This window comes from Neovison vison, chromosome 9, assembly GCF_020171115.1.
Source record: "Neovison vison isolate M4711 chromosome 9, ASM_NN_V1, whole genome shotgun sequence".
In the NCBI taxonomy this organism is placed as follows: domain Eukaryota; kingdom Metazoa; phylum Chordata; class Mammalia; order Carnivora; family Mustelidae; genus Neogale; species Neogale vison.
In genome coordinates this window covers 19120582-19136258 of record NC_058099.1, presented here as the reverse complement: position 1 = coordinate 19136258, position 15677 = coordinate 19120582, and the positions used below count along the sequence as shown (strand labels likewise).

Sequence of the window (15677 nt, the reverse complement as noted above, 5' to 3'; positions counted from 1 at the left end):
CTGAAACTCCTCTGCCAGGGCCACAGGAGACTGCAGCAGGACCCTTATTAAACTCCAGAGAGGATGCCCAACACCAGACCTTCACCCGCCTCTGCCAACAGGAAACGTGACAGGCCCATGATGGCACAGGCCCAGGGGCCTCGGACGGGGTCCCAACAGAGCAGCCCTCCCTACATACCTGGGACAGAGACCCCCAATCCAACAAAGGCTTGTGATTGCTTACTGGCCAAAAGCAACTCAAAGGAGAGGTAAGAGGGCTGGCTACCCTACTTTCCCATTTCTGTTCAACCAAGCAAGGAGCAACTCTCTTAGTGGGACAATTGTGCTTGGATTAAAAAGAAGAGAATCGAGGACCAGTCCCTCCTCAATTCATACAATGGCAGCACCAACCGCTAAAAATCCACCTCCAGAAAGAGTAGACTGGCTTGGAAGAGAAATACTAGGGGACAGGGACTGAGGTCTTAGCACCAGAAAGGGGCACCCCCTAGGTCATTTCCCACTGGCCGGAAAAGTGTCCTCAAAGTCCACATCAGTGAGGTCCCACGGAGTAGCCCTGAGCCGGGAAGCAGGACACCTGGGTCCGAGGGCCCCCACCCGGCCACCACTGGATATGATTGCTGAGTGAGGCCCTGCCTCCCCTGGGCACCACTGTTCCGCCTCTGTGCTGGTATGACTTACTCTCTCTCTGTCCTGGTGAGGAGGAAGGTGCGGGTGCTCTCTGTGGGTCCGAGGGGCAGAGTGGCAGCTGCAGGGGTCAGGGTGGGTGGGGGGCTGATTGTCGCGTGGCGGGGTAGCTGTTCGGAAACCTGCTTTCGCCCCTCGAACTCTGAGCCAGGGACCGCTAGGAGGCAAAAAGAGAGCAAGGTGAGTTGACCCAGAGAGGACCCTCGAAGCACGAATTTCTGCCGGTAGGAGGATATGGGCAAAGAGACAGTGATGGCTAAGGTCACAAGTCAAGTTTCCAATGAGGTCACTGGCCCGCTGCTCTCAGAACCCAAAGATGTGGTGTTTGCTGAGAGCCGGGAGAGCAAGGCTTGGCCTGCAGAGCTCTTTCTGCCTAGACTCCCCCTGCCATCCACCATTTCAGCATCGGATGTGAGTCTTTAGGAACATTCCCCTGGAAAGCGCTCTTTGCAACTTCATGTGGACCCCCTCATGCTCTGCTGTACATCACCATGTGGGTCCGCGTCGGACTCCAGAGCCCCACCTCCCCCTAAAGTCAGAGTCACACCTTTGCCTGTGTACACGCTTCTGGGAGAGTGTTCAAAACTTGAGCCTCTCAAAGGCGTGGGCGACCAGAGGTTAAACATCACTCAAACACCTCATCTGGCCCCTGCATTCGAAACCAAGAGCCTTTGGAACGTCAATCAACAGTATAGAAAGGAACAGACTATTGTTACAGGGAACAATGTAGATCAATCTCCCCGGAGAGGCTACGTCAAAAAAAAAAAAAAAAATCCACCCCCAAATCATAAGGATCATCCCATTTATAGAACATCCCTGGAATGACAAAATTATAGACACTGAGGACAGAGGGGGAGGTCACCAGGAGTTCAGGAGGGCGTATAGGCAGGAGGGGCAGAGACGTGAGGGGTCCATAAAGGGCCAAGAGGAGGCAGTCCTGGTCAAAATCTGCCCTGTGGTTTTGCAGGATGTTATCAATGAGGGGGAACCCAGGTGAAGGGACATGGGAAATCCCTGGATTATTTCTCATAACTACACACGAAATCCTAACTGATTGAACTTTTAATTAAAGTTTAATTTTTAAAATTTTCAATAATGAGCCTTGGAAAGAGCCTTTGATGGGATGAGGGGTGATGGTGGGGGGAGCTGGGATTCTGATCACGCGGTTTGTGGGTCTGTGTTCATTTTTTGTGAAAATCCATCCATTTTTGTTCTTTCCCGTATGTTTATTGCACTAAAAAGCTTACGTGCATCATTTTCAAGTTAAAAAACTGCAATCACGGGATTTCTAGACATGGAAGTGTTCAGGACACAGTGTTTAGTGAACAGGAGGTTATTAATCACTAAGTGTCATCCCGTTTCCATCTAAAATGTCTCTAAACACGCACAGACTGGCAGAGAGGACAGCCCGTGGGTTCGACACCCGAATGAGGCGGCGACAGTTTTTAGTCTATTTTTTTCTCTTTTCCCTGTGGTTTCAAATACTCCCACCATGAACCTCTAGGATACTTTGTATCCTAAAGGGTAATGCAAGTTTTTTGTTGGTTTGATTTTTCAGTCCACGCCGTCCGGCCACTCCCCGGTTCCGGCCGACCCAGACGCACCCACTCACCCATCTCGGCCACCAGCGCCCGCTCCGCGCGGAGGCTCGGTGCCCGCTGCCGGAGAGGACTGGTCCGGCCCGAGGGTCGCCTTTGGGCTTGGCTCCTGGGTGTGCTGGGTTCCATGGCTCTTCTGGGGACTGGAGGAGCCCTGGTCTGGGGGTGGGAGGCTGCATCCCGAGGCTCAGATGAAGCAAAAGGCTGGGCCAACGTTCCCGCGGTGCTGAGGGGGCGAGGAGGCAGAGACGAGCTGGGATCGCATGGACAGGCCCCGGGCCTCCGAGCCCTTCCACACGCTAAGCCCATGAGCTCCTGACCGCTGGGACTGAGCAACCCCGCACGCTCAGTGTTTCTGAACGTACAGCCGAATTACACATGCATTTCTGTGTCTACGGGAGAGCTGGGCACCCGTCTACCCACAGACGCAAGATTATAAAGCTCACGTTCATTTTTAGCAAATATACAGGGAAAGGGAATTTTAATCCTTTCTTCCCGAGCAGGTCTCCTGGGGGGCTGCACCAGCGTTTGAAGCTGTCACTCCACATGGCAGCTCCTCACTGTCCCCTTGCCTGAGACCTTGCCTTGGGGTGCTGTCCCCTTCCCTGTAGTCCCCTAGAATTCCTTTAGCCTTGTCTTCTGCTCACCTCACGCCTCTTCTACATCTCGTTCCCCATTCACTCATTCATTCGCTTAGTGGTTACTTATTCCCCCGGCTGCCGCAGACTGGCTGAGTGACGCTGGGCTAGTCACTTTCCCTCTCTGAACCTTGGTGCCCCTCTATTGATTAGATGGAGGCAAAGAACCTTGGTTGGGGGATGGGGTCAGGGCTCTGAGAATGCCCAGACCATCGAGCCTCGCTCTGGGCCTCACAGCACTTTGATTCCCAGGCTACCCCTCCACGTGTGCCGCTGATGGGGAAGTGGGGAGTTTTGGGGGTACCTGATGTGGGAGAGCCGGTGCTCTGGTGTTTGGGTGAAGGGCGACACTCTGCTGGTTTCTGAGCCCACAAAGCCACTGTCGGTCTCTGGGGACGCCATCCAGGGCTCCTGAAACAGGCGGTGTCCCTTTAAGTCTGAGCAACGTGTCTGAGGCAAGCTGGGAAGCCCTTCCCCGGTCCTGGCCTGGGCCTCACATTCCAGAGGCTCACAGGCAGCGAGGAGGCTGGCCCAGCTCCCAGCAGCCAGGCCCTGCGCCGTCCTCAGGCACTGGGGACCAGCACCAGGCCGGCCAACAGCAGGGACTCCGCGCCGCTACCCTGAGCGAGTCCTGCTTCCCTGAGGCCCTCGGCAGAGATCCTGTGGCAGCTATTCTAAGCTGAGGAAGAGGGGAAGGAGAAGGAAGGAGAAAACCATCTCATCCTGGAGATGGGATTTGCACTTCCACATGTCTTCCGGCTCGGGCCTGCAACGCCATGGTCCTGACTGCAGAAATGCCCCGGGCCAATGACTCGGGAGAATAAAACTCATCCACCGTGCCCCCCTCCTCGATACCGGGTCTAACGGAATCATGGAGAACTCAAATAGGCGACACAGGTGCCTACCCTCAAAGAGTTCACGGTCTAGCGCAGATTTCTGACGACGAGGCCATTAGGACCGTAGGGGTGTGTGTGTGTGTGTGTGTACAGGTATCTAAATGCACTGTTCTATGGAAGGAACCATAGTCTAAGTGATATTTCCATAGGGATCTGTGGCTCCTGCGACAGTTTTAAAATTTCTGGTCTAATGTCACCAAGAGGCCACGGAGTCAAGGACTCCCCCTGATCTGTGCTCAGCAAACTCAGAGAAACACAGACAATGGGCTCCAAGCTCTCGGAGGACAAGCAAGAGTTCCTGGCAGGGGTACGGGAAGTGACGGGGTGTAAGCCCTGGACGTTGGGCAGAACTGTAACTGGCAAGGACGGAAAGAGCAGGTATGCTGGAAGGGTGTCAGCAAAGGCACGGGGGCAGAAATCTCTGGGAGATCCACGCCCCATGGACATGCTTACCTCTGGAGGGAGCCCCCCAGCTTGGCGCAGAGACTTCTGTGGAAGGTGCTCAGAGATGCCGCTTCCCTCTAAGCTGGTCAGACTGCTCTGGTGCGATCCCGTGGTCTTGGTGCCCTGAGGGTGAGGCGGCCTGCTTGGGCCTGGAGGAGCTGCCTCGGCTTTGTCCGAGCCCTGGAGGTACCCATTCCTGGCCACGGATGCATGGATGGCTGCCCGCTTCGCGGACCCCATCGGCTCCGCCGTCTCCCTGGTGGGGAGGAGGAGAGACACACTGACTCTGAGCCCTGTCCTGGGAGCCACAAAGCCCAGGACACAAGCTCTGGAGCCAGACGCCCCCAGGCGCCCACCCTGGTTGTTGTCATCTTCTAGCTGTGTGACCTTGGGCAGGGCACCACCCCTCTCTGAACTTTACTTTTCTCCTATGTCCAATGCGGATGGCCAGCAAATGCCACCCAACCCACCACAGAGGCAACAGTGTGGAAACAAATGAGCTACAGTATCATTTCACAGGCTCCGGGAACCGCCTTCTCTCTTCCCTGCCTCAGCCCCTTCCAGAAACTTCCATCTCCTCAAAGGCTTATGTCATCGTTAGAAACGGAAGATCAGTATTTAATGTGACAAAAACAAACTAACTTTAGCCATAAAAAGAAGACACACAAAAACAGTGTTATTCTATTTTTGACAGAGTCTGTCGTCTGCCCAAGGCTCTGGGCCTGGGGCCTGCTCCCGGGTTCTGTCTCCTTCTTCCTCTCTTTAAAGGAAGATCAAGAGAGGCACTAAAGAGAATGGCTCTGAGGCCTCCCGGACAAATCTGGAAGGTGTGAGACTGAGAAGGAGAAGGACAGTACTATTGCGGCCTCTGTCCGACCAGAAACTGTGTCTGCCCCACCCCAAATCCCCGCTCGCGTTCCCGGTGGTGTATCCGTCCCACGGCTTGGAGAGAAGCAAGAAACAGGTCCGGAAAGACGTGGCTAAGCCGTGAAGAGCCGCTCGCTCTCTGGGACCATGGCCACGCCTGTGGTTCCAGAGTTGGTTTCAGGGACAAGACGGGGGTTCACAGACGTACGTGACAGGGGCCCCGTGACGTCGTTTGTCCAGGGCTGGGAGCCGCCTTATGGGGATCCTGGTGGCCTTGGAGTTTCCTAGAGTTGGAGCTGGCCCATCAACTTCCACTCTGTGGCCTTGCCCGTCCTCCTCCTCCTCCTCCTCGTCCTCTATCCTCACGGCTTCCGGGAGGGACGTTGTGCTGAGATACCTGCGAAACCCAGAGCAGCATGACTTCTGCCCAGCAAGGCCCGGCACCATCCCGTCGTGGGGCCGGATGCCCTGGTGCCCCCCGCCCCAGTACTCACCACTCCAGGAGGCCATGGAGACCCTGCTCCACCTCCAGCTCCTCGTGCCTGAGTGGGGCTGAAAGGCCCAGGGGCCTGTCCCCGTCACTGCTCACAGGGCTAAGCTCCACGTTCACGGTGGAGGCGTAGGGGCCCATGCTGCTGGCGGCGGCAGGCTGGGCAGTGAAGAGACAGACATTCAGCAGGTAACAGACACTACTCAGTGACCTACCTTCTATGAGGCTCATGCTGGGGGCTGAAAAGTAATAGCTGAGCTCCAAAACCATGTCACCCTTTCCTGCGTGGGCAGAGCGCAGGGAGTGGATGGGGCGATCTTTAGCACTGACGCTGTTCACGGACACTTACTCCCCTCCAGGCTCCACTCAGACGGCATTTCTTGGTAAGCCCAGCAGGGATGACTATCACCATCCATTCCACAGACAGGAAACTGAGGCTCAAATGATTCGCCAAACTTACAACAAAAGCGAGGACAGAGCTGAGATTTGAGCCCAGATTTCCTGCCAGAAGCATCTCTCCCAGCCGGCTCCATTCCAGTATGGACACCGAACCCCCAAAACACCTCCCAGGCGGGAGCATGGGATCCCCTGAAGAGGACATACTCAGGTTTTCATCCACTGGTGCACGAGGCAGCACTGGGGAGAGCTTTCCCCAGTGGGAGAGCTTCCCCCACAACCCTGAGCCGCCAAGAGCTCCCCCCATCACGGGTATCTCAAAAGTACTTCGCCCTCCGGCAGCCCCAACCTCACCAGCCACGCTGTCCTTTCTCCTGCTCTGTCCCCAACACACACGCCTGTGCAGCAAGGGCAGCAAGGGCTAGAGACTCCCTTGCCATCCCCTACTCTGCTCAACTACATGTCATGCAAACAATGGTTATCTCCCAGCGGCTTGTGACGTTGGCCGTCCAGAGAGACTTCTACAAAGTGCCTTCTGTGCAGGGCCCTTGTCTAGTGTCTCCTGATCTGTGAATAGTCTCCTGGCGTGATCAGTCCCCTGGGATGCTGGAAGCCACGCTCTCCCCTGCCCTTCCCCTCACGCCCATGGCACGTCCAGGCAAATGGGTCTTCTATGCCTCTCTCAGGTCCACGCACCTCTCCACCTGCCCTGGCTCCTGCCCCACCTACTTGCATACCCTCTTTTAACACCACTTGCTGAAAAACCCTCCAAGAGTTTTAAGGCCAAGCCTTTAGCCCCGACATCATGGGTGCCCTGACTGCCTCTCTAGCCACAGCTCTCAGACAACCGCCTCTTCACATTCCATACTCCAACCACAGGGACTCTGCACAGGCTGTTTCCCCAGCTGCATGACTTCTCCTCTTCTGCACGAAGGAATTCCCACTCACCTTCAGATCCCATTAAAACATTTCTGGGTTTCTCCTGCCCTATAACCTTAGTCATGTTACCCTGTTACCTCTCCTAGAGCCCCATAATTCTTCTTTGGAGCTCTGAACAAAACAGAATTAGTCCTGCTAGACAGAAAACTCCATGAGGGTAGAGGGTACCCGTTTCTGTTTGTTTCTCACTGAATTTCCATCATGTACCGGGGCCACTGGCATTTGGTGCCTACTTCACAAGTCAATTAATGAAGAGGAGGAGGAAGGGATGGTCCAGTACAGCTGGGCACAGAGGTACCTGAGGGCAGAGGGTCTGGACAGCAGCAGTGGGGGCTTGTCCTGAAGGAGAAGGCAGGCCTGCTGGCTGGTGCAGGGAGGGAGAGGCTGGGAGGCTGTCCGGAGGGGAGTCTGACCCGACTCGCCCAGGCTCCTGCTGCTTCTGGTCCATGTGGTCCTTCAGCTCTTCCAGGCGAATTCCCAGCTGGAATATCTCCTCCTCCAGCTCCCTGCAAAGGGCAGACACCAGCAGCCAGAGCCTGTTACAGCAGCCACATGGGGCAGGGCTGGGAGGCCGTGTTTCAGAGCACAGACCCCAGAGAATGCCCACGGGGGGTCCATTCAGCGTCCTAATTTGAATGACATGGAGAACTCGACAAAACAAGGTGAAAAGGGACTCCACTGGGAACCAGGAGGCCTCTGCCACCAGCAGCCTTTGGGACGTTGAGTCAGTCCCTTCCCCCTCCGGCCTCAGGTCCTCACTCTGATGAGTGCTTTCGGGTTTCATATCCAAGGTCATGTCTCACTGCAGTGAGTCCAAAAGGACACAGGTCTTAGCCTTCAGGCGTTCCCCCACCTGAATATGCTGCTAACTAGGGTAGGAGTTCTCCTTGTGCTTGTAGGGAATGTATGTATGAGGTTGAAATGAGCCCTTCCTAGCGACCAAGGGAACCAGGGGTCTCCCTCCCCAGCATGTACCTGCCAGGATCGAATTTTCCAGGCATTCCCTGGGATCTGGCAAGCTGCTGGGCCAGCGGCTGCTCCCTGCAGGCCTTCAGGTACTCCTCTTCCAGGGCTGCATGGGCAGCCTTTAGGCGCTGAAACACCTGTGACCAGACCAGACCGAGAGGACTGAGTGCCCAGCCCCCCTGGGCTCTGACCCTGCAATGCAGCAGAGAAGACAGCTCATGGTAGGGCTGAGGATGGATGGAGACCTGTCCTCTGGGCCTCCAAGTTGCTGGAAGGCTAGGGTTAGGACCGTGGTCTAGCTCTCTGCCATCAGACTAGCAAGACGGAGCATGGCTTAGAGTCTTGGGACCAACCAGCTCTCTCTTCCCAGGAGAGCTCCTGGAGCTCTGATGTTCCCTGAAGCTCTTGGTGTCAGATGTGCCATCACGCTGTCCCCATAAGGACCTGGTTCTTGAGAGACCATGGATCCTCAGGCTTCTTCTCAAAACTGCCGATCTGGGAACATGAGTCACTCTGTGACTCATGGGATTTGGGAATCCTCATAGCCTAGCACACAGATGATCTTATCACCATCATACCAGGGAAAACAGGAGCTAATGCTGAATCACTGTGCATTATTTATTTAATTTCCAACATAATCCTAACAAGAGGGGTCATTTATCATCTTCATTTAAAGAGGAGGAACTGAAGCACAGAGAGGTTACTGAAGTTAGTAAAGGTCACACAGTGAGTGAACAAGATGGAATCGGGATTTGAACCCAGGTCCTCTTGCTCTAGAGCTCATGGGTCTAGCAGTGACGCTAGGCCTCCATAGCAAATGTGGTGATAGCTTACAGATGGCTAAGACCGTGGGAGGTCAGATCATCATCTCTGCCTTATTATCATCCCCATCCCACTCATTCTATGCAGACGGCAGACTGAGTTCAAGGGCAACCTAGAGTCTAGTTCCTGGGCAAGCATGATCTTCCAACAGCTCCTGACCTACTCTGATATGGGGGAATGAAGATACAGGGGGAAGAAAGGGAATAGTTTTTGATGTTCAAGGTCCTTGGTCATCCTTTCAATGAGATAATATAACACATAGCACACATTTTGCAATTAGAAAACAGATGATGCCTACAGGCTAACACGGTCATCAGCAACATAGTAATAACACAGTGAAAATACAGTATTTTTTTTTTTTTTTAACAAACCAAGTGTGTTGCATTTGCCCCTCTCCATCCCATCTGAGCTCTTCTCTCCACCCTGCTGTGCCTCCACTGACAGCTGGCCTCCCCACCTGCTGGCTCCCCATGGGTCTGTGCAGCCCCTATGGGAGAGAATAGTCAGTCCTTGGGCTTCCCTGTTCCTTGACAGATCCCTGGACGCTGCCCACAGTCCTGCTCACAGCCCTACATCGACCCCCTCACTCCCAGCTCTGAGAGCTCCTCTGCTCCTTCCCAGGACCTTGGCTGAGGCAGCAGAAATCTAGATTTTATACATGACTACAGTTTATCTAGAAATACCAAAGTCCAAAGGAAGGAAGCCAATAATGGTTAGAAGAAGGCGCTTCTCCCCTTTCCCCCTTGGTTTTCTAATATTGGGCAATTACTTTGATAAGAAAGGTAAGTAAAGAGAAAGTCTGCTGCTGGTGGCTGAGAAGCCGCATTGTCAGTGGGAAGCAGTACAGGCCAGTGAGGACCACCTTGGCCTTGGGAGTCAGACGGACCAGGGTCTGGGCTCTGCTGCTGACTAGTTGTGTGGCCTTCTCCATTCCGTTCCAGTTAAATGGGGGTGATGACTCTAACTGCCTTACCGGCTTTCTATGAGAAAATGAAGCCATGTGTATCCGAGGCTCACCACAGTGCCTGGCACACCATCGTCACGGCTAAGGAGCGGGAATCCTGTAATATCATGATCGTGGTCCTGGCAAGCTAAGCAGCGGCTATTTGCTCTCAAAGGAGACAGTGAGTCTGGGATTCTCTGGCCTGTCCTGTAACAGACGAGGCTTCAGAGACTCGGCCGTGGGAGACGAAGTCTCCTGCAGTGGGTGGTACCTTGAGTTGGTCCTGGGCCGTCAGCCGTCCTGCCTGTATCAGTCCTGCAAAGGACTCCACCTGGACGTTGGGAGGACAGGAAACACGCTCCGTTAGTCCAGACCCTGGAAGATGGGTCCCACAGGCCCCCCCAACACTTAGTCACATTTATACACTGGTACCAGGAACTGGGTCCCGCCTCAGAATGTGGGTCTTCTGCCAAGCACGGAAAGGCGGATGCCAGTCACTGACTCCACCATGGGCCTCGGCCCTGGCAGCCTTTGAAAATATCAAAGTGGAGCCTCCCAGAATTTATCCAGAGCAAAGCACACTCACTCATGTGCATGAAGGCCTATGAGACAGGAGTGTTCACTACAGCATAACTGGGGGACAATGGGAAACCATCTGAAAGCCCATGCGCGGAATAGTATGCAGTCCTCAAGAGGAGGAAGCGTATGTGCACCTGCTCCTCTGTAAGGAAAGAGCTATTTTTCAGTGTCAAATCAAGAGACAGGCCAGTCTTTTTAATATACTACCATTTGTATAAATTATCGAGAGAATATAAAAGGAAAAATATAAATACATTTGCCTGTATATTCTAGACGACCTCTAGAAGGATGCAAGAAACTGAAACCATTCATTGCTTCTGGGGCAGAGAACTGGGTGGCGGGGACGGGGTGGGGGACAGGGATGGCAGGAAGCATTTTTCCTATATGCATCTTTTGAACTTTGAACAAAGTGCATTCATTGCCTACCCAGAAAGAGTCAACTTCGGGATATTTAAAAAGTCAGGGTATAGCATAGCATACATATTTAAGTGACCATTTCTATAAACACACGCGTGTGTGTGTTGAACATTTTTGCACAAAACACAAGGGCAAGTACAGGAAAACAGACTTTTCACTGCATATGTCCTCTGTACCATGTGAGGGACTTTACCTTGTGCATCTATTATCATTACCAAAAAATTTTTCACTAGGAAAGAAAGGGCAAAGGTGATTTGGGGCTTTCTGGGATTTCTAGGAAAGCTTTAGGTTAGTGCAAAATTGTAATATAGAAATTTATTTTTTTAAGATTTTATTTACTTATTTGACAGACATACACACACACATGCAGTGAAAGAGGGAACACAAGCAGGGGGAGTGCGAGAGGATGAAGCAGGCTTCCCAATAAACAGGGAGCCTGATTCGGAGCTTGATCCCAGGACCTGGGATCATGACCTGAGCCGAAGGAAGAGGCTTAATGACTGAGTCACTCAGGAGCCCCAATTTAGAAATCTATATAATACAATGATGTTACATAACTTCTCTATATAAAATAGAAATGTAATGCAAGGTACGTATGTAATTTAAAATTTTCAATAAAATAAAATTTTCTAGTAGCCATATTTAAAATGTAAAAAAAGGAACAGGTAAATTAATAAAATAATATATTTTATGACCCTAAACCATTATTGTGACATGTAATCAATGCAAAAAATTACTAATGAGGTATTTTATATTCTCTTGTTGCATTTAGTCTTTGAGATCCATCGCTTTCCACCAATAGAACATCTCAGTTTGGACTGGCCAGAGGTCAAGTACGCAGGAGCCACCTGATCTGTGGCTCTCATTCAAACAATGCTGGTGCCCCAGCTCCTGCTCAGTGTGATGACCTTGGCTTTGCTTTATCACATACAGGACAAGAAGCCACATCCCTCTAGGTATGGGACTCAGAATGATGGTGATTACATAGGATAAAGTACTTTCTCATGTCACTACCCTACATGTATGAAGACATTCTGTTCAGGGAAAGAAGCTGGACACAAAAGGATGATTATTATAGGACTCTATTTATATGACATGTCCAGAAGAGGCAAACCCATGGAGACAGAAAGTAGGTGAGCAGCTCCCAGGGGCAGGGGCCAGGGGAATGGGGAGCGACCCCTTCATGGACCTGCGGGCTCTTACTAGGTGCTGAAAATGTTCTGAAGCCGACCATGGGGACGGCTGTATGACTGTGAATATAATAAAACCCACCGAAGCATTACATTTAAAGGTGTAACTTGTGTGACATGTGAATTTTATCTTCCCAGTAAAGCACTTATAAAACTAACTAACTAACTAAACAGATAAATAAATAAAAGCATGGTAGTATTACTCTGAAGGAATTATTTTATGGACATGGCAACATATGTAACTGTTGCATTTCCCTTTTTGCATTGACAGCCAGGAACCTCAAAGCCAAACACAGACCTGTTAAAGCAGTCAGGGTACAAATGGACATTTTGTTTATTAATTTTATACTAAGTTCCCTCTAGTTCTTTCTACCCTTCTTCCCCTTTGCCCCCAGTTTCCTTACTTTCATCTTCAGAAGTTGGTTATAATACAAGTATTTTCTCAGCCACTTTAAAGCCCTTTGGGCAGAAGGCCAAGTATATGGTTATAAATAGTGCTACAAACAACTCAGTTACTTGACTCTTTGGTGAAAATATAAAGGCCCTTTGAGAAGAGACTGAGAATGGATGTCTGTAATGAATGAACTAAGAAAGCAGGAACATTTATCCTGAAGAGGAACAGGTGGAGTGTTCTGCTCTCCTTCCAGAATCCTGGAAGGGTTCAAAGTCTTCCCTGAGAGGGGGACCCAAGAGATACTTTCAAGCACAACTGGAGGGAGTGTGATGAGACCTGACAACAAAAATGGGAGGGAACCCAGTGCTGAATGACAAGGACGGGGCTCTAGCCCAAGTGGTCTCCAAGTGCGGGGAGAGGCTCACGTTTTGGGGATGGCCCATTTACCGCCCCCAGGGGAGGAACAAGGGAGCCCAGTGGAGAGCTTCTCACTCAAGCAGGCAGACACCCTGCTTTCTCCAGGTGAGTTGTGTTTCTCATGGGCAAAGCTGGAGATCCCCCTCACCTTGGACATGAACCGGCGGGCCTGAGAGGCCAACCCCTGGGCCTGCTCTGCTGAGGGCTGGTCCTGGGTGATGCCTGGGTTCTCCAGAAGCCTCGATGGGGCAGACGAGGACGGACTCAGGTCTCCTTGAGCAGACGGCCACCCTGGAATGCACAACCACTCAATGCTGGGGCCCAGAACAGTTCCTGGGCCAGAAGGACTCACAGCCAACCTCAGAACCACACCCACCATCATCAAGCTCCAACCACCATCTCGTGATCACACTGTCCTCACAGGGGCTCCAGGATGCGGGCGGGCAGTGTATTAGTATGGGGTGCGGGGGAAGAACGAGGTCTGGATCTGCCCTAGATCTCACAGCTGGGGCCCAGACAGGCCTCTGGTTTCCCTGTCAGTGGTTCAGGCTCTAACTCAGAAAGACGCCGGTTCACATCCCCACCCTCCCCTTCCTGCTGTGGCAGTGTGACCTTCAGCATGACCTCGCCTCTCTGAGCCTTGGTCTCCTTGACTCTCAGTTGGGCCGATGTGAAGATTAACTGGGATCACACGTGGCAATCCTTGGCACAGAGCCCAGCCCCAACATGGGCTCCAGAGTGACAGGGCTCTCTGTACAGCAGTGGATTCAAGATCACCCAATGCCAAGTGCAGAACAGAGCTTTCCCCAGGCTGCTCTGGCTCTAGGAAAGACACTTTCCACATCTGCATCTGACCTCTTCAAGTCAAAGGTCCCAGAGAAGGGTCTTGCCTCCCTCCCTGGCCTGGCCTGAAGCCAGTGTCACCCCAAGGGGAACCAAGTGCCCCCAGAGCAGAATCACAGGCAGAAGGCCCTCCAGCCCTACTGCATCTCCCATGCTCACCTGAGGCCCCAGGGGTCTGTGGGGCTTCGGCAGGGCCCGACCACTGCAGCACAGAGTGGGGTTGTGGGATGGTGAAGGACAAGACCTTGGTCCCCTGGGGCACCGTCCCTGTGTGGATGCTGTGGCTGGGCTGGGGCGGGTCCGAGTACAGGTTCACCTGTCCAGGAGGGGAGACATGAGCAGAGCCACATCAGGGTTGGGGCAAACTCCTCAACAGGCCTCCCTTCACTCATACCATCACTTAGGCACTCAACAAACGTGCCTTGTAATAACTACTGCTACCTTTAGTGGAGCCCTTGGGCGGGGGCCAAACACGGGGCCAAGGACTTACAGGCCCTTCCATCCTCTGTTCACGGCAGTCCTGAAGGGGAGGCCGGGCAGGGACCATCATCTCCATTTTACAGAAGAGGAAACTGAGACTCTGGTTAACTCACTCAAAATCTCCAGCTGGAAATCCTTGGGCTGAGACTACAACCCTGCCATGACCCTAAAGACTCTGGTTTCCCAGATTAATCATTTTTACTAATATTTGTTACCATAATTTATGATGTAACTGCAATTATAATTAATATGGTATTTCACATTTAGCAAGTATAATTATATATTATTAATAAAAACGTTTTAATCACAAGTATCCCGTTGATAATAATGACAATTGATGAGTGTCTGAATGAGTGAGTAATCCATCACATGCACGAGCTCCTCTCTCAGCCGTAGCAAGCCTCCGTCATCTGAGGGTGGATTTCACGTGGTCAACAGCCCAGTGGGTGAGGGAGAAGTCTGGAATCGGGCCAACGGCCAAGCAGGTCCGTGTGAAGCACAAGATCAGAGGAGACCCAGGAACGGATGGCGGGCCAGTGCAGGGCTGGGCAGCTACGGTCTGTTCTGGTGAATTACATTCTAGCAGACACAGCTGTGCTTGCTTAGGTGTCATCTAGGGTCTTTCATGCTACCACAGTGGCCGTGAGTCACTACCAGAGACTGCATGGCCCACAGAGCTGAAAATATTCACCCGTGGGCTTTGCCACTGGCCACTCTGAGTCCTACAACAGGTGATTTAACTAACTTGTCTTTGCGCAAAGTGACTGCTCAATAACCAGAAGCCACTACCCTCCTATTTGTCATCACCATTATGACTGCCGTTCCCATCATTACACATCACCATCACCACCATCATGACCACCGTCACCAACACCATCATCACCATCATCATCATCATCATCGCCTTCACCACGATCTCCATCACCAGCACCAGCACCATCATTCTCTCCATTATCATCACGATTGTCATTTATGGGGCCATCATGGAGGCAGGTCCCTGGAAACGCTCTTCCCCTGGGGTGCCTCAGTGCCTCCCCGCTGGTCAGGCGGCTTATCTTACTGCTCCCCGCCGCCCCAGGGTCAGACGTGGGCAGTGTAGGGTACACGCCTGATACACGGAGCTCCCTAGCCCCCAGGCAGGCAGCCTCTCCCTGCTTAAGCTGCTCTTCACGTCCTGGCTGTGGCACAAAAACCTACTCCAAAGTGAGGGACAATAGCCCAGCGCGGCCTGGCCCCCATTGCCTCCCCCTCCTTCGGACCCAGCATCTGATGAGAACAAAGCTGGATTTTAATAATCCTCTCTGCCATCTGCTCAGACCCGCCTGTGGGGGCTTTCCCATAGCACCCCTTTCCTCCCAGGGTGACCCGAATCTGGGGAAGGCCCAGGACCCCACCCTGCCCCTCCCCCAGCTTCGGGCCCAGCCTACCCAGGCCCAACCTGGGGAGAAACAGAGAGGGGAACCATTTCGGCAGAGCGGCCAAAAGCCCTTGCAGAGGCCTGGGAAGGTGGAGCTGGGGGTGAGTGTGGGTAATTTGAAGTTGCTCGGGTGCCCGCCCTCTCTGGATCTGTCTCTGGAGACAGCCACCACCCACCCCAGTGCCCCAGGGCACCCCTTTTAAGCCTGGGTGTCCAGTGGAGCTCCCTGAGGCCGAATTAGCTCTTTCAGGGGGGTT

General features: G+C 52.8%; 1 protein-coding gene across 5 annotated transcripts in view; it reads right to left on the bottom strand.

The window, feature by feature from the left end:
* The window catches only part of AKNA (AT-hook transcription factor), a 42024-nt gene that overhangs the window by 11744 nt on the left and 14603 nt on the right, over nt 1-15677 (bottom strand). For all 5 annotated transcript variants that reach the window (XM_044265059.1, XM_044265062.1, XM_044265061.1 and 2 more), the window contains exons 5-15: nt 13683-13839; nt 12829-12971; nt 9955-10014; nt 7928-8055; nt 7251-7458; nt 5622-5776; nt 5336-5524; nt 4270-4516; nt 3225-3331; nt 2297-2508; nt 679-841 (exon numbers count right to left, since the gene is read on the bottom strand). In XM_044265059.1, coding sequence (XP_044120994.1) covers nt 679-841; nt 2297-2508; nt 3225-3331; nt 4270-4516; nt 5336-5524; nt 5622-5776; nt 7251-7458; nt 7928-8055; nt 9955-10014; nt 12829-12971; nt 13683-13839 — 1769 coding nt within the window. The remainder of the gene's footprint in view (nt 1-678; nt 842-2296; nt 2509-3224; nt 3332-4269; nt 4517-5335; nt 5525-5621; nt 5777-7250; nt 7459-7927; nt 8056-9954; nt 10015-12828; nt 12972-13682; nt 13840-15677) is intronic.